Source organism: Centropristis striata, chromosome 2 (genome assembly GCF_030273125.1).
Source record: "Centropristis striata isolate RG_2023a ecotype Rhode Island chromosome 2, C.striata_1.0, whole genome shotgun sequence".
In the NCBI taxonomy this organism is placed as follows: domain Eukaryota; kingdom Metazoa; phylum Chordata; class Actinopteri; order Perciformes; family Serranidae; genus Centropristis; species Centropristis striata.
In genome coordinates, this window is record NC_081518.1 from 15,979,355 (window position 1) to 16,004,149 (window position 24,795).

The 24,795-nt window shown below is 39.3% G+C and overlaps 1 protein-coding gene across 2 annotated transcripts in view; it reads left to right on the forward strand.

The window, feature by feature from the left end:
* Positions 1 to 24,795, forward strand: part of dis3l (DIS3 like exosome 3'-5' exoribonuclease) — a 31,659-nt gene that overhangs the window by 5,745 nt on the left and 1,119 nt on the right. For both annotated transcript variants that reach the window (XM_059345526.1, XM_059345517.1), the window contains 15 exons: positions 2,194 to 2,322; positions 5,227 to 5,362; positions 8,474 to 8,641; positions 9,805 to 9,883; positions 10,008 to 10,187; positions 11,401 to 11,570; positions 11,901 to 12,062; positions 15,197 to 15,447; positions 17,928 to 18,020; positions 18,814 to 19,102; positions 20,828 to 21,063; positions 21,275 to 21,429; positions 22,356 to 22,534; positions 22,605 to 22,750; positions 23,572 to 23,743. In XM_059345526.1, the coding sequence (XP_059201509.1) occupies positions 2,194 to 2,322; positions 5,227 to 5,362; positions 8,474 to 8,641; positions 9,805 to 9,883; positions 10,008 to 10,187; positions 11,401 to 11,570; positions 11,901 to 12,062; positions 15,197 to 15,447; positions 17,928 to 18,020; positions 18,814 to 19,102; positions 20,828 to 21,063; positions 21,275 to 21,429; positions 22,356 to 22,534; positions 22,605 to 22,750; positions 23,572 to 23,743 (2,545 nt within the window). The remainder of the gene's footprint in view (positions 1 to 2,193; positions 2,323 to 5,226; positions 5,363 to 8,473; positions 8,642 to 9,804; positions 9,884 to 10,007; positions 10,188 to 11,400; positions 11,571 to 11,900; positions 12,063 to 15,196; positions 15,448 to 17,927; positions 18,021 to 18,813; positions 19,103 to 20,827; positions 21,064 to 21,274; positions 21,430 to 22,355; positions 22,535 to 22,604; positions 22,751 to 23,571; positions 23,744 to 24,795) is intronic.

Genomic DNA, 24,795 nt, shown 5'->3' on the forward strand with positions numbered 1-24,795 from the left:
TGCTGCTGGCTTCATGCAGTCTTTCTACCGTGCCTAAATGACAGAAGGTGCCTAGAAAGAAGCTCGGTCCATGTTTATTCACTTACTTTTACCATCAGGATTAAACCCAAACAGGAATAGAGTAATTTCAGTTTGAAAAGTCCTGTAAGTCTCCATGTTTCTCAGCTCAGCTGCCTGCAGTCTGACCTCTGGTGGCAGCTGCTGTGCATTACACCAAAACATCAATTTAAGGAGGGGGCACGGTGGCGCAGTTGGTAGCGCAGTTGGTAGCGCTCTCGCCTCACAGCTAGAAGGTCCTGGGTTTGATTCTGACGCTGTGGGCATTGGAGGCGTGTCCCCAGCTCCATGTCTCCGGTGTCCGTAGAGCTGGTCGGTGTCGGCAAAAAGGGCCTTTCTGTGTGGAGTTTGCATGTTCTCCGCGTGTCCCCTGAGGATCCCCTTACAGGGACCTCTCACAAAAACATGCATTGATCCTGGTCGCTATACAGCCTCCCTCGGGTCGGTCGGGGCGCCTGACGGGGGGGAGAGGAACCGGTGGGAATAACGTGATCCTCCCACGCGCTACGTCCCACCGGGGAATCTCCCCCTGTCAGGTGTCAAGAAGCGGTTCGCAACTCCACATGTATCGGAGGAAGCATGTGCTCAGTTCAGGGCTCTCCCCAGGCCGACAGAGACGAGGTAGTGCCCAGGATCAAGATAGATAGGACAAAACTGGGTGATAAAAATGGGTTACAAAAATCGTGGGATAAAAATAAAAAAAAAAAAAATAAAAAACATCAATTTAATTAAGATAAGATAAGACTTTATTCATCCCGCAGTGGGGAAATTTAGTTGTCACAGCACATACAGACACATACAGTCATGGAAAAAAATTAGACCATTGTTTTCTTCAATTTCATAACAGTTTAATTTAAGAGCTGATATCTAGCTATTTTCCATTGTTTTATTGATAATGATTTTGGTTATTATTAAGAAAACCATGGAAAATAGCTAGATATCAGCTCTTAAATTCAACTCCTATCAGCAATTTTTGTTGTTATCATTACATTTGTCCAAACAAATGTACCTTTAGTTGTACCAGGCATTAAATGGACAAGAATGCAAGGAGAAAACTTTTTTTTTTCCATGACTGTAGATATAAGACTGAAAGAGCAGTTTATTTTTGACGGTAGTAAAAATCATACCGTGGGGATTATTAAATACCCTGTAATACCGCCCAGGCCGACCTTTCACAAATGAAGTCTATCGTCGACATGAACAGGAACATTTCCTGCATATGTGAATGGCAGCAGGGATAAGGGCTGGGCGATAGGGACCAAAAGTCATATCCCGATATATTTAGGCTGAATATTGATATATGATATATATCCCGATATTTTTATCACAAAGTGAGAGCAAATGTTCAAAGCCAAACATGACATGTCACAAGTAGTTTTATTGAAATCGTTTATTTAAGTGAACGTAAAAAACAACAGGAATACCTTTTTTTAAATCAAAGCTGCACATTTTAATTAAAAAATCCTAAATAAAAGCAGCAGCTTGCCTGGAGCAAGGATCACAGTGCAAATTTGAACTATATGGATATATATGCAATATGGTCTAATTCAATATCACATTTAGAAATATATCGATATATCGCCCAGCCCTAGCTGGGATTCATATTCAGTGAAATCTGTGCAGCCAGTTTCCCACCTTAAGACCTTGTGACTTTAGCCGCGATCACATATCACACAAGTGGCTTGTAAAAGTGATTCAATACGTATTTAGAATTTTCTCTTTGGCACAAAAAATAAGACTTTCAGACCTGTTGTAGAAGTCATTACTTTAAAGCAATTTTGAGTTTAAAAGTCCTGTAGAAAATGTTCCTGCAAGGGGCTCAATGTTCCCGGTAAATTTCTTTTGGTTTAATGGAACTAATGTACTGGACTACTTCTTAGCTGGGTGCTTATTATACATATATATATTTTTTTTTTTGTTTGTTTGGATTAAACAAAACGGAGTGTTAGTGTTAATTAGTGAGCTTTTGAGGCGTTTGTTGGCAGATTTTGTTACCTGTTCCCAGCTTCATATTTACTGAATACTCAATCTTTTTATGCAACGCTTGACAGCAAAGTGAATAAGTGTTGAATGAATTGTGTTTATTGTTGTAGTTGTCTCTATAATTATGATGTGTCTTTTCTGTTTTGTGTGCAGGCAATACAACCGTCTGCGAAACCTGCTCAAAGACCCTCGACACGACTGTGTGCTGTTTGCCAACGAGTTTCAGGAGTATTCGTACTGTCCCAGAGAGAAAGGGGAGAGCCAGGAGAAGTGGCAGACCAGGTCAGAGCTCATCACACCTTCAAACATATAATAACAGTATGTAGCATGTAAAAAAAATAGAGAAATATAGCTCAGAGAGAGAAGCTAATCAGTGGAATTATGTTGTGTGAGGTACGGGTGTCCTGATCACATTTGTATTTATTTGTTTGTTCAATTTTTGACAATTTCTCTGATAATTTATATGGAATAAAATAGAATTTTATATTTAAGCACATTCCTTAATGTCCTGAATATTGGGGGGGAAAATCGTCTCTCCACATATTGAAGTATTGTCATGTTTCCAGCCTCTCCTGTCCTCTCCTCTCTGCTCTGTGTAAACAGCCTCTCCTGTCCTCTCCTCTCTGCTCTGTGTAAACAGGCTCTCCTGTCCTCTCCTTTCCGCTCTGTGTAAACAGCCTCTCCTGTCCTCTCCTCTCGGCTCTGTGTAAACAGCCTCTCCTGTCCTCACCTCTCTGCTCTGTGTAAACAGATTTTCAGTGAATATTTGTCACGTGACCGTTGGTCTCAGCAGAATCAATCATGTCTTCTCAGTGTCTCTGAGGAACAGAATTTAATGTTTTAACAGGATCTGGTTCGTGCAAACGCTTTATTTTAAATGACACATGTAGAATAAAGAGATTCTGACACAAATATCACTATTTTAAGCTTTGTTTTGGTCACTTTTTGGACTTTTGTGGAAATGGAAACAACAATAATGCCTGTTTTTAGAGTTTATTTCTACGATTAACACTTTATGTTTGGCTATTACTTAAAGAAAACATTTCAGAGGGTTCAGAGGATTAATTTGAACATAAAACAACCATTCACTGTTTTTACAGAGGCTTGTGTTTCTTGGACTTTGTGAGTTTGAAATCAAATAGTTGTGGTGTAGGAGTTCCTCTGGGTGCTTCAGCAGATTTTAGATGAAAGTTTAAGAATGCAGTTATTTAATGTATAACTTCAACTCCAGTTCAACTCATGCAGACAGGCTGCAGGAGCTGAACCATATGGCACTTAAAGCCCCCTGCCGGCTCCGCTCTCAGCCAGACCTGAGCAGCGGGCTCGGCTCCATCAGACTCCAGGGGTAATTTCACTATTTCTGAACAGTGACATTTCCTTTCTTCAGGTAGAAACCCGAAAGTGTGAGCACATGAGACTTTATTATAGTGATTATACTTGTTTCCGGCCTGAAGTGTATTGAGACGTGTTGAGCAGCAGAGAAAACCTCTCCTGCAGATCTGAGCACAAGAAAATGAACATATTTCTTTTATTCAGTAATTAAATAATGTTCAAATTTCATGCTCGGCCAAAGGAATACTCAGACGATAAAACTGTGCATACTGATGTTTGATTTATTTTAAGTCAGAGCAGCAACCAAAATCCCAAATGTTCAGATCAGAATGATACGAAACTGAGAAACCATCTCATTATTTGTGAAGGTTTTGCATGCGCATGTTTGGTAATTTCACCCAATTAGCAAAAAATATTGTAAATTAACTTTTAGGTTAAATAATCAACAGACATTTCTTTTCGACTGTGATATTTGCTGCAGAAATTAAAAGAAGATGGAATTGTTCTCAAGTCAAGTCAGTGTATGTATATATGTGTATGTATATATATATCTATATATGGATTTATAGATATATATATATCTATATATATATATAGATATATATAGCGTATTTAAAGCAACAGGAGTCAGAGAAAGCACAATAATATGTAATGCAAAGCGATACAGCAACTATATATATGTATAGGAGAGGGGTCTTTATATCAGACTCTCAGACCTTTACAGTGATGAAAAAAAGCAGATTTTATCAGTAAAGTCGTGTTAAAAGTGTTAATGGTGTAAAAGTACATTTACTTAAAGTATTTACTTAAGTACAATTTTGAGGTACAGTTGAAACCAGAAGTTTACATACACTATATAAAAAGACTCATGTGTCTTTTTATATAGTGTATGTAAACTTCTGGTTTCAACTGTGCATGTACTTCACTTGACTATTTTCATTTTATGTAACTTTATACTTCTACTTCACTACATTTTGAGGCAAATATTTTACTTTTAACTCCACTACATTTAGCAGACAGATTTAGTTACTTTTTGAGATTTAACATTTAAAACATGATCAATTTAAAGTCATTAGACACCAAATTAAACTTCATAACAGTATAAAGTAGTTCAAAATGAGCCCTATATCGGGAAAATTAAAACACTTCTTACATAAATGCATCAATACAAATAATCCAATAATATATTTAGAATATATTAAACATTCTGCATAATGAGTACTTTTACTATTTATTCTTTAAGTACATTTTGATGTTGATACTTTTGTACTTTTACTTCAGTAAGTTTTACATTTTTTTACAAACATTTCACAGTTTGTTATTAGTACTTTTACTGCAGAAAAGGAACTGAATACTTGCATCTGGATTCTTGCAATATCACGCAAAAATCTGAGGATTTTAAACAATAGTCTGCCTCTCCTTTTTAATGTAGTTTCGTTTTGCACACCTGCTCCTATTTATTTATGGAATTGTTGTTGTTTAGTGTAATTTCATGTGGGGGGTAGGTTTGAAATCTTGAAGTTTTCAGTCAGCTGCTACAAGGGTTGCAGTTAGATGCAGAGGGAAGAGAGAGTAAAAGTTCTGCTGATCACCAGGATTTTGTTTCAGTTGTACATCATGTTCCCCCCAAACTTTTTAGTTAACTTTCAGAGACAGACGGCTGGAGCTGCAGTCTGCTGTCATGAAATGTGTTTACTGCATAAACAAAACAATAAATACAGTAAATTAATTGTATTTTTCATAATGTTTTGTTGCAGGTAGTGATAACTAAATACAGAATATTAAAGTTTAGGGTTTTAACAGGCAAGCTGTCTGCATGCATCTTGTATTTATACGTGTGTGTGTGTGTTGTAGGTGTGTGTACTCTGCAGCAGTGTGGTACTATCACCACCTGGCAGGTATGATGGACGTGGTGATGATCACAGAGGACCAGGACGCCGTGGCTCAATATAGCAGCCTCAACTCGGGAGTGTACGTCATCTCCGTACAGGTACACAACACACCTGCACATTCTCACAACAAGAGCTTAAAGCACTAAACTTAAAGTTTATTTTTTAAGTGTTTGTGTCTATTTTTGGCTGACCACTGCAGAGGTTTTATCCCTCTAATTGTCCGGCTGCATTGTTCCAAAGGAGTTTAAAAACACAAAGTATTGATGTGAAAACCAACAAAAACCCTTAAAACTGAGAGTCAGCTCTTTAACTTTGTTTACCATTGTTTGGTTATGAAGCCATTGTGTTGGAGTGCAGAGCCAAAACAAAAGAAAATGTGTCGTTGCTCCATTACAGACTGAACTCTACTGCATGCTGTGTGTTCACCAAGAACATCCAATAAATAAATAATAAATAGAGCCAGACAGATTTATCATTTGGCCAATATTATCAGCTGTTATCTGCCTATCAAAAGCATATCAATATCTATCTGTAACATTATTTTTTACACTGTATATAATGCATACATTGATATTTAATTAGCTATTTATTTAATTTATATTTATAATTTATTCTCCCAGTTATCATTTCTAGAATTGGTTGACAATTAAATAATATTATAGTGCAAAATAATGTTAAATATTACTTAACAATTTTTTTTTTTTTTTGGATCGAGCAGCCTACTGAGGACCTTAACAGAGTAATGTCGGTGTGGAATCTTTGCACAAATCAAATAAAAAAGGGAAATTTTTATTCCAGCTCAGAAATACTACTTTGAGAGACTCTCTCTGCACTGCTCTCCAAAACTAAAAATCATGGATTTGATCAACTGGTCTCTCAGTGAAATTGACACCATCTTCTCAACGATAATCGGCGGTTCATGTGCCTCTTTCCGTTGAGGACATTGAAGACATCTACCTATTCGGAACCATGATTACAAGTTTTTTGCTGATTTTATTAGGCATTGCCCTGGTTTATCGAGGAATACAGAAAATGGTGACAGCTTTCCAAAGCCCCATAAGGCTGCCCGACTTGATTGAAGCGGTGGGCAGAGCTGTCGGCACTCAGACTGACTATAAACTGCAATATGGATAACTTCATGGAGAAGCTAACGGTTTTGCAAAGGCAAAAATTCAGAAACCAGAGTGGACTAGGAGAGTAGTTGTGTCAATTGAATGCGGCGACTCACCCTAAGACCAACAATCCCAATCTTATCTGCCTTCGGCCCCCTCAACCAGCTTTGGCCTCAAGGCCGTTGCTGTGGCAACAACTCCCCTGGAAGAACACTGCAGCGAGAAGCTCTTGCTGTCCTATCCCCACTTCCCACAGACACCTACTGATTGTTGACTCTGTCTGGAACCTGACCAAGGCTGTCTCCATGGCAACTTGCTGTGTTATCGCTATGGCAATCCTGCGAACTGAGGCACTGAGTGATTGGGATCCCAGGCGAGGCGACTCACCAGGCCCCTACACACACAAACTTCTACATACATACATACACACGGACATATATACAGATATGCAATCACCCCCCCCTACTCCCCTCCACCCCACACCTTTGCCGCTTTGTACCCCCAGTGTGACAATCGGGTCTGTTACCAGCGCCGCCATGGCTGCAGGACCGGATGGTTGCTTGCCTGCGCTGGCTACCCCCACTCCCCTCCCCTGTTGCAAGTCATAAGTTTTTCATGTTGTAAAGTGTATTGAGTATGTGCTTATGTTACCGAGTTGTTTTTCTCTCGTTCCCACCAGTTATCTGTGAATTTTACCCCTCTAAAATCAGTTTCAATCTGTGTTCTTGAAACACTTACAGGAGTGTTCAAAATAATAGCAGTCCAATGTGACTAATCAAATTAATCCAGATTTTTAGTATATTTTTTATTGCTACATGGCAAACAAGGTTCCAGTAGGTGCAGTAGATTCTCAGAAAACCAACAAAGGCTGTGCAATTGGGCAATAAGTTGAAAGGGGTGTGTTCAAAAATATAGCAGTGTCTGCCGTTGACTTTACAAACTCAAAACCATTTTGTTTCTAGGATTTAGCAATCGTGTGAATCACTAAACTAATATTTAGTTGTGTGACCACAGTTTTTTATAACGGCTTCACATCTGTGTGGCATGGAGTCAACCAACTTGTGGCACCTTTCAGCTGTTATTCCACTCCAAGATTCTTTAACAACATTCCACAATTCATTTAAATTTCTTGGTTTTGCTTCAGAAACAGCATTTTTGATGTTTCACCCTACAAGTTCTCAATTGGATTAAGGTCCGGGGATTGGGCTGGCCACTCTATAACATCAATGTTGTTGGTTTGGAACCAAGATTTTGCTCATTTACTAGTGTGTTTGGGGTCATTGTCTTGTTGAAACACCCATTTCAAGGGCATGTCCTCTTCAGCATAAGGCAACATGACCTCTTCAAGTATTTTGACATATGCAAACTGATCCATGATCCCTGGTATGTGATAAATAGGCCCAACACCATAGTAGGAGAAACATGCCCATATCATGATGCTTGCACCACCATGCTTCACTGCCTTCACTGTGGACTGTGGCTTGAATTCAGAGTTTGGGGGTCGTCTCACAAACTGTCTGCGGCCCTTGGACCCAAAAAGAACAATTTTACTCTCATCGGTCCACAAAATGTTCCTCCATTCTTTTTCAAAGAGAAATGCATGTTCAACAAGTGCTGGCTTCAACCTTAAATAGAGGCCACCTGATTCACACCTGTTTTTATACAAAATTGATGGCTTCACTGATTGAATGTCGCACTGCTATTTTTTTGAACACACCCCTTTCAACTAATTGCCCAATTGCACAACCTTAAGAGCTGCATATCACGAATGCTGGTTGGTTTTCTGAGAATCTACTGCACCTGCTGGTACCTTGTTTGCCATGTAGCAATAAAAAATTTACTAAAAACTTGGATAAATCTGGTTAGTCACATTGGACTGCTATTATTTTGAACACTACTGTACAACATATTTTAAATATGAGGAAATAATGTCATCTCCAGGTGAATTTAGTAGCTTTACTGGAGCTTTTAAACATTGATTAATTGACTTTCCTCAGAAAATAACATATTGTTTATGTAGATTTGAACCCTGAGAATTAAACCACATTATTCCTGACATTTCTTTGATCATGCATCTTACTATTTGTTTTTTTACAGGATTTTTTGCAGAACTTCTGGCCAGACTTGCAGGCAGCACACGAGCTGTACAGCTCCATCTCTCAGGCGCTACAGGAGAAGGAGAGTGAGGGCACGGAGAAAGAGTACATCGAGCACCTGCCTGCTGAGGTGCTGGAGGCTGGAATCAAGTCTGGGCGCTACATTCAGGTACAGTACAAGTACAACTGGTTTATGTCGCGCAAGTCTTCCCTTAGAACAAAAATGAACAAAAGTCTTCTGGAAAAACACCAAATATCCAGTTAATTCGCAAACTTGTGCCTGGATTTGACTCGCAGGTAACCACCAAAGTGAAAGAGGGGCATGAAACTTACATTGTAGGGTAAAAAAGGAGCCACATTTGCTGGTTAACTACTCTGAAGTACTTGACTCGATCACGTACAGGCACGCTCAAGAATGCATCAAAATAAATTTTGAAGACCGTTTAAAACTACCAACAGTCTGTAGAATCAAACTAGATTGTTCTTAAAATCAAGATTAATCTTCCTGCTTTAGCAATGGAGACAAGAAACTGCTTTATTTTCTTTTAGCAGCAAGCAAAAAGGCCATTACCAGAAGATGGCTCAAGCCTGAGCAACCAATAAATGAGGACTGGATCAACATTATACAAGAAATCTACAGAATGGAAAAAGTGACTTTTCAACTAAAATTGCAAATGGACTTATTTTACAAAACTTGGTCAAAATGGACAGAATATGTCAAGCCTATAAGTTCTGACTTTATGTAAAGCTGTTGTTTAACTAACGTTTATGTAGGAGCCTAAATGCAGTTTTTTGTTGTTAACAGAATAATTGAAGTTCATAAGAAATAATAATAATAATATTTACGATATGTACATGTTTTGATATTTACAATATATGTGGATAGATATATTTTTGTTTTGTGAAGACTGTACCTTTAATATGTCACTCTCACGAGTGTTTGGTAACGGTAATTTGGTAGGTAATGTGATTTGTGGTCAGTCAGGACAAGCGGGGAGTGGAGCCCAATAGTTTTTTGACCTCTCTCTCTCCTCTCTATCTCTACACTCTATCTCTCTCCACTACTTTTCTAATTTTGTGTATAGGACGCGATTTTTATTTAATTTTGTGACATTTTAGATTTTGTATTTTTCCTGCATTTTTCTAAGTAAACATTCAAGTTTACCGACTGGTCTCTGTGGATTTATTGGATGTGGACACGGGGAAGAGTGGTACGGGCGTCAAATTGAGGCTCAACTGTTCCTGTTCTTTGTTCTGTATAAAATGTTTAAAAAATTCCTCAATAAAAAGTGAATTACATTTTTTTTTAAATCTTTTTAACCTTTTCTTCAGGGTACTCTGAATGTCAGCAAGCACCGGGCTCACAGTGAGGCTTCGATTATGACGGAGGGTTTGTCCAGCAAGAACACAGGTAGAAAACTCCAGCAGCCACACAGCTCTGAGCTCAGACTGACATTAAACCATCAGACTGACTCTGTGCTCCACTGTCTCTGACCCCGCTCTCTCCCTGTTTCTTTGGCTCTCGTCCGTCTCAGATCTGAGCTGGGGCGTGTTGGTGTGCGGCATGAAGAACCGTAACAGAGCCGTGCACGGCGACGTGGTCGTGGTGGAGCTGCTGCTGAAGAGCGAGTGGAGGGGGAAGGACACGGCGCTGACGGAGGGTCAGAGCGAGGAGAAGAGCGGAGAGGAAACCGACAGTAAACCCATGCCCACAGGTGACTGAGCTCCACCAATCTGTCCTGTTTGTTTATCTGGATATTTCAAAAACAGGTTTCACACTCATTTAGAGCAGCTATTCTCAACCTTGGGGTCGCCAAATCATTTTGGAAGTCAGCTCTGTCTCCACTGTGTTAAAGTGTTCCTGTGTTAATGTGTTTTAGTCTTTTTGGTCATTTAATGTCTTTTGTCATTTTGTGTCTTTTTTTGGTCATTTTGTGGGTTTTTTGGTCATTTTGTATCTTTTATTGGTCAATTGTGTCTTTTTTGGTCATTTTGTATCTTTTTTTGGTCATTTTGTGTCTTTTTTAGATCATTTTGTGGTCAATTTGTAATGGTAAATGGACCTGCACTTATATAGCGCTTTTCTAGTCTCTTTGTGACCACTCAAAGCTCTTTACACTACAGACTGACTCATTCACCCTTTCACACTCACATTCATACTGGTGGCAGAGGCTACCCTAAACGGTGCCACCTGCCATCATTGGGAATTCATTCACACACCGATGAACGCAGCATTGGGAGCAATTTGCGGTTCAGTATCTTCGACATGTAGGCTGCGACGGTCAGGGATCGAACCACCAACCCTTCGGTCGGGGGGCAACCCGCTCTACCAACTGAGTCTTTTTTGGTCATTTTGTTTCCTTTTTTGGTCATTTTGTGTCTTTTTGTGGTCATTTTGAGTCCTTTTTTGCTTAATTTTATGTAATTTTTTGGTCATTTTGTGTCTTTTTTGATCATTTTGTGTCAATTTGATTATTTTTTGAGTAATTTTGTGCCTTTGTGACAAATCCCAAAGTAGCAAGTTATTACTTTACAAGGAGTCTCTGGCTAAAAGTAACAATAAAATATAAAAAAATGTATATATAAATGCACAGACAGAGAGATGTTTTAGTTGTTGTCTGCTTCATTTTTTGTCCAAAATTTGTTGTATGAACTGAGTTTGTATGATCTGAACTGTGCATGAGATTCTGTTCAGTGAGTGGACAACATGCATGTTGAATTGGGGGTCGCGGCTCAAAAAGGTTGAGAACTACTGATTTAGAGGAAAGATGAGGCTGATAGTGTTGAGAATAATTTATTGTATTTCAATCTTTATCAGAATAATCCTCTAGGGAGATCATTTTTCTAAGTTTTTTTTTGCTAATTTGGCCAGAAAACACAATGTATTGTAACTGTATCTGTCCTGATGACTGATGTTAAAACTCGCAGGTCGTGTTGTGGGGATCCTGCAGAGGAACTGGAGGGACTACGTGGTAACTTTTCCCCCCAGGGAGGGGCCTCAGCCTCAGAGCAGGAACTCCCAGCGCATCCTGGCTGTTCCCTGGGACCACCGCATCCCCAAGATCCGCATCAGCACCCAGCAGGCCGACGCTCTGCAGGTCTGCTTTACATTCATCTGGCTGCTGAGTTATTTACTCAGTCTGAAACTTACAGGATTAAAAAACTAATTAAATCTAATTTTGTTGTCTCTAACTGGATATTCTATTCATAATTTATCTGCATAACTATAATAGTTCTGAATCTCATAAATCTGCAGAAAAATCTGAATAAATCTTAAAATATAAATAATGGAATAATGGTAAGAATGACTCATAAAGGAGTTCATCTCCTCGTCTCTGGAGAGCGCAACAGTTGAAATCTGCCTAAAATTTCTCATGTCTAACAAGGTGAACAGTGTTGCTGAATTTAAACTGTCCTCTCCCACTCAGGACCACAGGGTGGTGGTGCGCATAGATTCGTGGGAGAGCACGTCTCTCTATCCTAACGGCCACAGTGTGCGGGTGCTGGGTCGGGCCGGAGAGCTGGAGACGGAGGTCCAGACCATCCTCATAGAGAACTGCATCCATGTGCCTCCATTCTCAGACGCACAGGTTAGATCTCTGAGATTTAACCACACATGTATCGTACAAACACTGATTTTAAATCTGTGTTGATAGATAGATAGACAGACAGACAGACTTTATTTATCCCAAGCTGGGAAATTACAGTGTAGCAGCAGCATTACACACAGAGACAATAACAACACAATTAAATAAGAACAACCTAGGCATACTTCAAGCAATAAAATATAAAAATACAATAAAAAATAAAGTGTCTCAAGAAGGAGTATGTATTAAGGAGTAGAATTCCAGTGCAAGTGAGTGAAGAGGACATTAACAAGACCCAGGACCACAACTGACACTGACTATGATCCTGAATGCACACTGCCCTACAAAGTCTAACTGCAGTAACTACATTTTTGGTTAAAATTGATTTACAACCAAAAATTAACTCCTTGATGTCCCTCTCACAAAGTTTTAGATTTTGATTTTGATTTATTTCAGAGAAATAATGATATAAAAATTGCATTAACTACCAAATCCAACACAAAACCAAAGCAGTTTGCTTTGACTGTGATACAGTGTAGCCTTGTATTTTTTCATTGTGTTGAATAGTGAAGACAAGAATAACAGAAATTATAAGTTTATTTGATAGGAAAAATTATTTTCTAGATAGTGATTAAGTAAAAAAGCGAGATAAAATGATATTTAGACTAAAATATAACATCACTTTATAGTCTAAAATACATACATATTTGAATAGAGTTGTTGAACACCTTTAAACACGCATAACAAAATCAATTTGAAAATGTTTTTTCACTGAAAACAAAATATAAAAGCTGAAATAAGACGACAACATCGTAGTTACTGCACTGTGTTTATCATTACTATTAGAACCTTTTACAGCAAAACCAGAGTGCAGTAACTACATTTTTGGTGTCAAAGGTCATTTAATTCGTTAAGATTTTTGAGCATTGAAATTCCATCATCAATACATGTAGAAATAAGTGTCATATCACTTATCTACATATAACCAATTTGGCTGGTCGGTTAAAAACATTGAAAAACTTTAAAGCAGTTTTTCTCTGTTTAACCCTTTGCGTAGTTACTGCAGTTAGACTTTGTAGGGCAGCACAGTTTCTCCATATTATATCATTTGACTTTTGCACTGCGTTCAAAAGCCACCACCACAAATTCTTCATAAACCTACTCTGCAATTAACCTGAGACAGATATTGAAATGACTTTAGAGGGGGGAAATATAATACATTTCATAGCTGGAATAAAAATGTTATGATGCATAACATTGTTATACATTATACAAGCAATATTTCATTAATAGCTTAATAAAAACCAGTGCTGATTGTTCAGGGTGTGTCTAAATAAATTATTTTACACAGTTTTTCCCACCGTTTCTCTCTCAGGTCTTTTGGTTGATGTATGCAGTAGAAGACGTAGATGTTTTTATAATTCTGATAGAGAGGTTTTTTTGAAGCCAGTGTTCTTTAACTGCCTTTTTTTTCTTGCAGCCAGTACGATGTTTTTAGAAGGTAGATGGTGAAACTGTCCTTTTAAAACAGAAGGACGACCTAGAGGCCACGACCCTGAGAAGCGGTTTTATTCAGAGATGAAGCGTTTCTTTTAAAAGTCCATGAGAGTTTATAAGAGCTCGTCTTCGAATAAAATATCAATGAATCGTTTCAATGCTCAGTGTGCATCACAGAATAATGAAACAGCCTTGAAGCAGCTTTTTCAGTTCCTACATAGTGCTTACCTTTTCATTTTTTCATATGACAATCCAAGGATTTCATAGAATCAAGTTGTTTTTTTCTGCTCTGACTCATGTTGCTCACTTTATTTCGTAAAGAGTGGCCTCTGGTGAAAGAAGCGTCTCAGTACAGCACAAAGCAGAGACAAGATAAAAGATATACAGTCACGGAAAAAAATATTAGAACACCTATGTTTTCTTCAGTTCCTTGTTAATTTTAATGCCTGGTACAACTAAAGGTACATTTGACATATTCCATGGTTTTCTTGATAATAACGAAAAACATTATCAAGAAAACCATGGAAGATGTCTAGATATCAGCTCTAAAATTACAGTTACTGTGCCAGTTCACTAAAAACCCAACAGTAAACAATTATAGCCAAGCAAATAAGTTCAAAACACAGGCTAAGCTCAAATACTCACATTTACCAAAGGTTGCTATTAGACCCAATCCCCAAATGTTTGAAGTAAATTTACATGGCACAAACTGGATCAAAAAGCAAAAAAAGCCCCCACTTTGTCATAAAGCTTTGTCAGGACCTAGAGGGTCCTGACAAAAACCGAGTTAGGTGTTACGTGGTTTATTGCCAAAAGTATATGTATATAAAGTAAAGTAAATACAAGTATGAGGTGTGGAAATCAGTAACATCAGCATGTGGATGTGTGTAAATGTGTATGTGGTGTTGTGATGCACAAATAAACAGCAAACAAAACTACAGAAAAAATAGCAACTGGGCTTATGGTGTCAGCAGGGCAGAGAGAGAGAGCTCCAGGTAGCTGGGCCTTTTATTTCCTGTGGAGCACCGGGCCCAGGTGCTCCAGATCAGGCTGCATCAGCTGGAACCTTAGACAAAGTAATGAAGGGTTAGAGGAGACACACACACACAGCTAGCAGGGCCGTCACACTATTATGAGCTTTTTGTTGTTATCATTATATTTGTCCAAACAAATGTACCTTTAGTTCTTACCAGGCATTAAAATGAAAAAGAAAGTAAGGAGAAAACAAGGGTGGTCTAATATTTTTTCCGTGACTGTATATCTGTCTCATCACTCGCTATCACAGCTGGCTACACGATGGACGCCTGGGAGAGCTGGCTAGTTGTGTGCCTGCCGGCTCTTTCCTTGGATGGCCATTGAAGACATCTACCTATTCGGAACCATGATTACAGGTCTTGCTGATTTGATCAGGCATTGCCCTGGTTTATCAAGGAATACAGAAAATGGTGACAGCTGTCCAAAGCCCCATAAGGCTGCCCGACTTGATTGAAGCGGTGGGCAGGTCGGCACTCAGACTGACTATAAACCGCAATATTAATAACATCATGGAGATCTGGTCGAATATTTTTTCCATGACTGTATATCTGTCCCATCACTCTGCTGCTGTTGTTTAGCGGTGTGTTTTCTACCCGTGTCCTCAGCTCAGAGAGATGCCGGTCAACTCACCCGAGAAGCCGTGGCGGATGGATCCTGGTGAGGTGGCGCAGCGGCGGGACCTCCGGGAGAGTCACCTGGTGTTCAGCATCGACCCGCGGGGCTGCGAGGACGTCGACGACACGCTGTCGGTGTGCAGCATCGCCGGCGGGAAGCTGCTGGAGCTCGGGGTCCACATCGCAGACGTCACACACTTTGTCACCGAGGGCTCGCTCACTGACCTGGAAGCACGTTCACGGTGAGGAGCCGAGATGCATAAAAACACACCGCTCTCAATTCTAGAATAATAATGATGTACTTAAAGCAACTATAAGACACTTATAGCTGGTTATTATTTTGAGTTTTGGGCTATTCTGTCTGATTTTGACTCCTTTTCATTCTGCCTGGATCAAGTCATTGTTTTGCAAGTCAAGAGGCGTTTGCACACCTGAAAGTCCGTACCAAGATCCGAACCAAGGGCCGTGTTGTGTTACATTGTATACATTTGGTTCTGTTGGTTTTGGTTTCACACTGCAAAAGGAATAACGGACTTTACAAGACAATTCTACTGGACACGTCATCTCCCTGTGGACTTCCGCGGCTCATTTTGTTTTGGTTACGCTGCGTTGTTAGGCCGGCCGGCCTCTGACGTCAGTGTTACTACCTTTTCTTTTTTTTTTTTAAGATATTTTTTTGGGCATTTTGTAGCTTTATTCACAGGAGAGATATTGAGAGTGAAAGGGGGGAGACAGAGGTGTTACTACCTTAACGTGTTTACACTAAATGAATCCAGCGAGCCAACTTTTAGGCTAGTATTTTGTTTTTCAAGGTACTACATCACCACATTTCATTCTTTTCTACCAGCGGGATGTCTCCCACTTTTCCATACAAAACCTAATTTTAAACTTTTTTTCTCATAAATCTGCTACTTTTTTCTCGCAGATTTGCCACTTTAGTCTCGTAAATTTGCCACTTTTTAAAAAAAATATTACTCCCCTACCTCGGTCCATATTATTTTTTTTTTTTTCATACTTGACCCTAATACGCCGTCGCAGATATAAGCTGGATGTAAAATGTAGTGTAAAAATCTCTTTGGATTTCCCCAAATTGCATTTATTCTCAGGTCCATTTGTCTGTGTTTTCTGTTGGAGGGAGGGGAGGCATGGAGTGTCAGACCCTGCTGCAGTAAAATCAGAGGTTTTGTTAAGGGAGTCTGGTCCACATGCGCCACCAAAACTCAGAACTATAACACTGAAAGAAAAGAAGCGACAGTAATCACAAGCAACACTTTGGCTTGGAGGCAACAGCTGTGTTTCTGACCGTTCAACGTGTCGCCGAGCGTTTCAAACAGAACAAAAGTTCAACACAAAACTTTGTTTTTGCATGATTCAGAGCTGTTGATTAATCCGTGTTAACTTGTCCTGTTTTTACCTTTTTATTTTTTTCAGATATAATTCATATTTTATGGTTTGTGCTTGTATCTTGGGTTTTCAAATGTGCTATACAAATTAATACTTTACATTTAATAAGAGTGGTAAAAACTTCTCACTGCAGAGAAAGAAAAGGAATGTGAAGAACATTTATTTATGCATGAGAAAAGATTACTAATTTATTTCACTGCATTATCAATTATTACTGATGAACTTTAAGAGGTCCCGGCTTTACTAATAAACACAGTAATAAAAACGATACAGAGCAGGGGAAAATACCAGAGGACTGAACTCTGAATATTTATTAAACTTATGAGAAACATTTTTTTTTTCTTTACCTCTTTTAAAAATGGAGCTCCTGCTTGGACAGAAGATGCTAATACCATGCCCTTGACATATTATTATTATTATTATTATTATTATTATTAATAATAATAATAATAATAATAACAAATACTAAAAAAATAAAGTTTATTTATGTAGGACTTCAAACAAATTACAAAGTTTCACAGAAATGAAAAATAATTAATTAAATACAACAGTGAATGATAAAATACATGAAAATTAATTTGAATAATGAATGAAAAATAAAATAATTAATTAAATTAATAAATAATAAATGTAAATAATTTAAAAACAATAGAAAAACAGCAAAATTGTGATGTGCTTCCTGATAAAAGTAGATTTTTAAGAGATTTAAAAGGCTTCACTGACTCGCAGACTTATTTCCTCTGGTGCATCGTTTCAGAGCCTCCACTTAAGTTTTCAGCCTGGACTTAAAGGTTCTGAAGGGATTAAAAAGTCTCTTTTTTTTTTTTTTTTTTTTTAAACTTACATTTTTATTGACATTTTTCTACCCCACATGTAAACATCAAAGTATACATATAGATCCATGTATTGCATTCTATGGGTGGAGGGACTGAAAAGGTCAGATACAATTAAAAAGAGAACAACAAAAAGAAAGAAAGTACAGTCGTGGCTACATGTGTCCGTTATTAAATTACGCTGTATACAGATCCAAGAAAAAATAATATGAATAAGATACATTTCAAGTATTCCCAACTGTGTCGCATCGCGTCCACTTTTCCCATTTAGTCAAAAAGACATTTTCCTTCATTCTAAGTCTATATGTCATTCTCTCCATGTTATGGACTTCTCTAATGATTTCTAACCATTCATTCACAGCTGGTGGCTCGACCTTATACCATCTTCTTGTTATTGTTTTTTTTACATGTGACCAGTAGTATTTTTTATTAAATATCTATCTTTGACCAGGACTTAATGATTCATTCTTCTGTCTCTCTCTAAGAGCCACGACGTACTACCTGGCGGACCGCAGGCACGACATGCTGCCCGCTGTTCTCAGTGCAGACCTCTGCTCTCTGCTGGGAGGAGTCGACAGGTCAGTAAACGTCTCTGCATCGACTTTCAGATGGTGATCACTTCATTAGAACACATTAAGGGCGTTTTCACACCTGAAAGCCCGTACCAAGGTCCGAACCAAGGTCTGTGTTGTGTTACATTGTCTACATTTGGTCCTGTTGGTTTTGGTTTCACACTGCAAAAGGAATAACGGACTTTACAAGACAATTCTACTGGACACGTCATCTCCCTGTGGACTTCCGCGGCTCATTTTGTTTTGGTTACGCTGCGTTGTTAGACCGGCCGGCATCTGACCTCAGTGTTACTTCCTTAACGTGTTTACACTAAATGAATCCAGCGAGCCACCTTTTACCTGTGGTAATACTTTTGCTGCTCTTTTGCTACCAGCAGCACCAGCTTAATGAGCAATACGTGAGAGTGCTTGGTATTCACAAGATGAGCCTCTCATCATGAAAAACTGTATCGCCGTCGACAGGAGAGGAGGAGAAAACAGCTCGCAATCCTGCCAGTTATGGCAAAGTCTTTTCCTGTACCGTAATTCGAGAGCAGAAGAAGAAAAAAAACTTCCTGTCATTGATACGAAGGTCCAAACTATGAAAAAAAGTTGTTTTCACACTGCAAAAGGTTCGGACCTTGGTTGGTTTGGTCCGGACAGAGACCACCTCTTTTGGTCGGACCAAACTTTGGTCCTTTGGCGCGGAGCGTTCACACCTGGAATTTAGGTTCGGATCAAACTGAAAAGTCCTAAAGTCCGGACCAAATTAGATAGCTGTGAAAGCGCCCTAAATATGTAAATTCACTCTCATATCCAGGTACGCGATGAGCGTGATGTGGGAGCTGGATGCACAGACCCTGGAGGTCAACAAGGTGTGGTACGGACGCACGCTCATCTGCTCCTCCTACCAGCTGCACTACGAGCTGGCCCAGGCGCTGCTCAACGGAGAGCAGGCCCACGTACCGGAACTGGCTGAGCTTGGGCCTGAAGAGAAGGACGCTAAACTGGCTCAGCTCAGCCAGGCTCTGGAGCTGCTCACACATGTAGCCAGACACCTCCGCGCACAGAGGGACAGAGGAGGAGCGCTGGAGCTAGAAGGAGTAGAGGTAGGAATGGTTTCTCCTTTCTAAACTAGAGAATGTATCTGTTGAAAATCAAATCAATCAAATCAAAATCAAAATTACTTTATGTACTTATGAAAGATCTTTTGAATCTCTCCGTCCTGCAACAGAGCAGTGGACGGCTCCTCTCTCTCTGTTGCAGGACGGAGAGATTCAAAAGATCCTTCTCTCCTACAGCCATCAGGCTGTCTCATTCTAACAGAGATTCTACCAGACTAACTGAATTTACCCTCGGGGATAATTAAAGTAATTTTGATTTGAGAGAGAGGAGCCATCCACTGCTGTTTTTTTGGTCCATAAAGGTTTTGTGTAGCAGATGATCTGGGTATTTCAGGATGGCCTGGAACATGTTGACAGGTCATCTCTCCACCACCTGCTCCAGTGTGTCCAACCTGACTCCAACCACAGAACCAGCTCTTTAGACCAGTCTGTCCAACCGCCTTCATCTCTGTGTGTGATGCTGCCTCCCCAGCAGACTGCAGCATAAAACAACACACTACCACCACAGACTGATAAAACATCTGCAGCATCGCACTACACATGTCCACAGATCTGAGCTTCAAGAAGAAAAAGAGGCAGCTCTGCCCCTTTTTGTAGAGAGCGTCTGTGTTTAGGGACCAGTCCAACTTATTATCCAGGTATACACCTAGATACTTAGAACTTGGCACCACCTCCATGTCCACCCCACAGGTATTCACTGGCTGAAGGGGGGCTTGAACCTGTAGAAATCTATGATCATTTCCTTAGTCTTTGAGGTGTTCAGTGGGAGATAGTTCTTGTGACTCCAGTCACTGAAGGCTTTTATCAGATCCCTATATTCAGATTCCTGCTCATTCCTGATACACGCCACAATAACAAGTGTCGTCCCAGTACTTCTGGACAGGTCCTGGCAGGACTCAGAGTTGTACTTGAAGTCCGCTGTGTACAGTGTGAACAGGAATGGAGCCAGAACAGTTCCTTGAGGAGTAAGGCTCCATTCGCAAAACTAGAGTCCCCAGGAAGAGCACCAGGCCCCAGAGAGACTTTTTTTCCAAACCTAAATTGGGAGAGACGTCTAGAAGAGTCGTCTCATTAAATCATTTTATTCCAATTCCTCCACTAAACTTCCAGTTTAGTGGAGGAGCACTAAACTGGAAGTTAGCCACCTCAGGCTGTTAAATGCTCCATTGCACTCTGCACCCATAGAGGCAGAAATCCAGGTAATTTCATACATTGATGTGCCACTGAGCACCTTTAATACGAATGAACGGGGCCCCCGCCTTAAACACTGTCTCCAGTTCTCTTTATACATCCATTAAAGACAATCTGAGAGCGCAGAACTCCACCAAGGCCAATAATGCATTCAAATGCTCCTTGGATGGTCCCATTCACAGAGTTTTGTTCACAAGCTCGGGAAATGGGAAATGTGGAAACAACCTGGATTTTTCAGAAAAGATGTTTCATTTTATTGCATGAGTCTTAAAGGGGTAGCTATTTTTTCACTCTCTTCAAGGCCACCAGACTCCATTGGCAAAAGCATTAATTGACCTCACATAACACAGGAGTTACTGCCCTATTGCTGCTTCGATCTGTTAGTTTGGTCGTGTTATTGTGTGATTTCTGTGTTTTAAAAGGGTTAGTTTGGATTCATCGAAGTCCCGAGTGTTGATGTGTTTTAAAATATTTTCACACGTTTGAATCAAACTATTTCTCCATCCTCCTTCTCCTCAGGTGCGAGCCCAGCTGGACGAGGAGAGGAACATCACAGCTCTGGTCCCCCGTCAGCCCCTGGAGGTCCACGAGACCGTGGCCGAGTGCATGATTTACGCCAACCACTGGGTGGCGCGCAAGATCCAGGAGAGCTTCCCCCATCAGGCCCTGCTGAGGCGTCACCCGCCACCACGGCAGGAGTTCTTCAACCAGCTGGTGGACATCGCCGCAGCCCAGGGATTCACCATCGACACCAGGTGAGCTTTAGGAATCTTTGTGTTTTTAACGCACTTCCCTTATCTCTTCTCTACCGGTGAAAATCTACAGTTAACACAGCTGAAGAGGAGGGTTAGTCTGACATCGGATTAAATTGAGAGGTCCAAGTTTTTCTCCTGCATCGTGGTATGACTATGGTCGGCTGCAGCTGGTGAAACTGTCGTGTTTATGCAGCTAATTTTGTTCCTGCAGGACCAACAAGGCTTTAGCGGACTCTCTGGACCAGGCTGTGGACCCACAGGACCCGCTGGTGAACAGGCTGCTGAGGATGATGGCCACTACAGCCATGTCCCAGGCTCTGTACTTCTCCACTGGTCTGCAGTCCCAGGACCAGTACTACCATTACGGTACACGAAGCTGTCACTATATCTTTAGATTATATTGTTTTATTCGGTGGAGCTGCATTTACATCTGTCTTTATGGGTTTTCCCATCACTTTTAATGCAAATAAAGGATCTCTAGATGCTAATTAATTTATCTAATTTCTATTATTTGATGCTTTTATTTAAAATTAAAATTAAATCTGAACTGTTTAACCCTCTGGAGTCCACGAAAGCGCCGGAGCATGACACCTCATGACGGTGCAACGTAAAAACTTCAGCAGCATGGAGCCCTGCTGTCAGCTTCACTCTAAAGTTTTGGCTTTTCCACAACTTTCCATGTCACATTTTCTCTTTTTCAGCAAAGGTAAAAGCCACCTTGTAACATGTAAACATGTGTAACATGATATTACTGAAGTTTCTGCAGAGATTTTATTGAATTTTGCTGTGTGCATTCAGCATTTTTAATGCAATCTTTTGTGCTTAATGTTTTTGTGTGATTTTTGTGTTTTTTCTGGGGGGGTTTTGACATTTTTTGTGTTTTTAGTGTGTTTTTTATGTTTTTTTTGTGTATGTTTTTTGTATTTTTTGTGTTTTATGTATTTTTTGTGTGTGTTTTATGTTTTCTTTTGTATATTTTGTGTGTGTGTTGTGTTGATCCAGTAAGTAAAAATGACAAAATAATAATCAGGTGAGGTTGTGTTGAAAAAAATGATACCACCATTTTTTAAGTGGTTTATACAGGCAGAATGAAAAATAGTCAAAACCCATCAAAATAGCCCCAAACTCCAAAGGGTTAATAAAGTGGGTTAAAGTGAAAAAAATAATTGTCAGATCATGCTGAAGTTGTGCTAAGAGAATACCAAATACCAAACATGGGTATAATAAATATTATGTGGTATATCAGACCCCAGAGGGTTAACCGAGCTGATGTCCATTCCTCTGTCATACAGGTCTGGCTCTGGACCGGTACACACACTTTACCTCACCCATCCGTCGCTATGCCGACATCGTGGTGCACCGCCTCCTCACGGCGGCCCTCGCCATGGACGGCGGGGCGGACGCTGGTAAAGCATTAGCCAGTAACAAAGACCTGGAGGAGCTGGCTCATCATATCAACAACAAGAACCGGGTGGGTGCTGTTTCAGTGATTCACTTCTTCCTCTATGAAACTCCTCTGACCTCTGTGTGGCCTTCTCCAGGCGGCCCAGCGGGCTCAGAAGTCGTCCACTGAGTTGTTTCAGTGTCTCTACTTCAAAGAAAGAGACCCTCAGTCTGACCAGCGCTGCGTGGCCGACGCCGTCATCTACTCCATCAGAGACAACGGCGTGCTGGTGTTCATCCCCGAGTATGAAATGCATTCTAGCTTTTTATTGTTAAAGAAATTATTGAATTATTTTGAATGGATGAGGTCAGAAAAAATCTGCTTTTTCTTATTATTATCAAAATACTGACATCTTAAATCTTTAAAATCACAAATATACAGTATCTTTCTTTTTTTTAAGCCTCAGTAATTGCCTATAACAGCTAAAACAGACATTGTAGTTTCTAGCAAACTTTACTTAAACAGGACAAAATAATTTATTTATTGGGGACTTTTTATATATAGCATTTATTATGTGTATATATATACCTGAGCAGGTACAATATTTATTACACAAAGATTGTACCTGCTCCACATAGAAATATGTACATTTTTGTATTTTTAATCCGAACGTTAAAAAAAACAAAAAACAAAACCTTTTACTTTACAGATAAGTTTAGTTTTCCTGTCTAGACATCAATTGACCTGCAAACACTAAATCATATCTTTCTGGGACGGTGGAGTTTGAGTAATGAGCAGTAACACTGCACTTATCTGTAGAGGGACAACAACTCTGTGAGATAAAATGTACATTTTCTCATAAAATCAGCCAATTAATTATTGCTAGCGGAAAAAAATTCACCAATTGTTGGTCGACAAATTTTGTCCGTTTTTGTTGAAGCTGCCAGATGATTTACAATATATGTAAAAGTAAATTAACAGGTAATATTAATGTAGTTTATGGTTGAAGTGAAATAGCCCGAAAAGGAAAAACAACTAAACTAATTATATTTCTCCTAGCATTGCTTTCTTTCACAGATCTTGTGCTATAATAAAATGTCCTGACTGACCTGTGCTCTCTGCAGGTACGGTGTTAAAGGGCCGGTGTACCTGAAGAACCGGGAGGGTCAGGTGGTTTCTTTAGGACAGGACGGCAGCTGTGAGTGGGAGAGCGGCTCCGTGAGACGATACTCGGACCACATCACCAGCAGCTCCACCTCCGGCTCCTCCACCTTCACGCTGTTCGACCACATCACTGTGAGTCACACAACTCATTATTTCACCACCAAAATGTATTTGTTTATATATATATTTTTTTAAACATGTTTTTATTTGAAGCAATATAATATATATTGACCACAGATATTCAACATACATAATTTTTCTTATTTTCTTCCCCCCCACCCATCCCCATCGTGCTGTCAATACGAAAAATAGATGAATAAATTAAATAATGAAAATAAACTCGTCAGTGAGAAGTACACCTCAAATGTTATACGAAGAAAGAAAAAAAGTTACAGGTATTTGTTTATATTAAACATAAACTTAACAGTTTCTTCTAAACATAAGAAAAGTTATGATCACACTCTGTTAATTCCATCAAATGTGTCAAACTCATGTCCCTTTCTTATAAAATTATAGATTTTTTTTATAGGTAGGTATTTTAAATCACACTCTAAGGATCCTCCATAACGCTACTAGTCGAGATGTCTTATTTCCCTGATGTTTAAACATAAGTTCAAAAGTCTAAAAGTAAAAAAAGTCAAAATTGAGCAGAATTTAATCTATATAGCTAAAAATTGTCCCAAAAATATATTTCATATATTTTAGGAGCCATTTGAAATCATTATTTACATTTATTAATGACCAAATCATATTTTAAATGCACTTTGCACAGTACATTATAAATATTACACATTATTTCACAAAACAAAGGAAATAAACTTGATTATTATGAATAGAAGCAAATAGATGAATGTTTTTAAAAAAAGAAGAAACAACATTTCAGTGCAACTTACAGAGATATTATGTAATTTAAAATTGCACATTAATAAATTAATAATATTCATAATTTAAACCGATTAGTCTTTCTGGTGCCAACTCAAGAAATACACAGGGTATCTTTTAATAATTACAAGCATAATTTAAAACCAAACTAACGAGTTGTTGAAGGGTTATGTTTTGATAGAATATTCCTATATTATGATAATTTCAGCTGTATTGCATATCCCTAAATTATAGTTTTCTACAGATCTTGACATCCTAATTTCCTTGATGTTTTATTAACTTGTAGGCCTGTCACCATAACA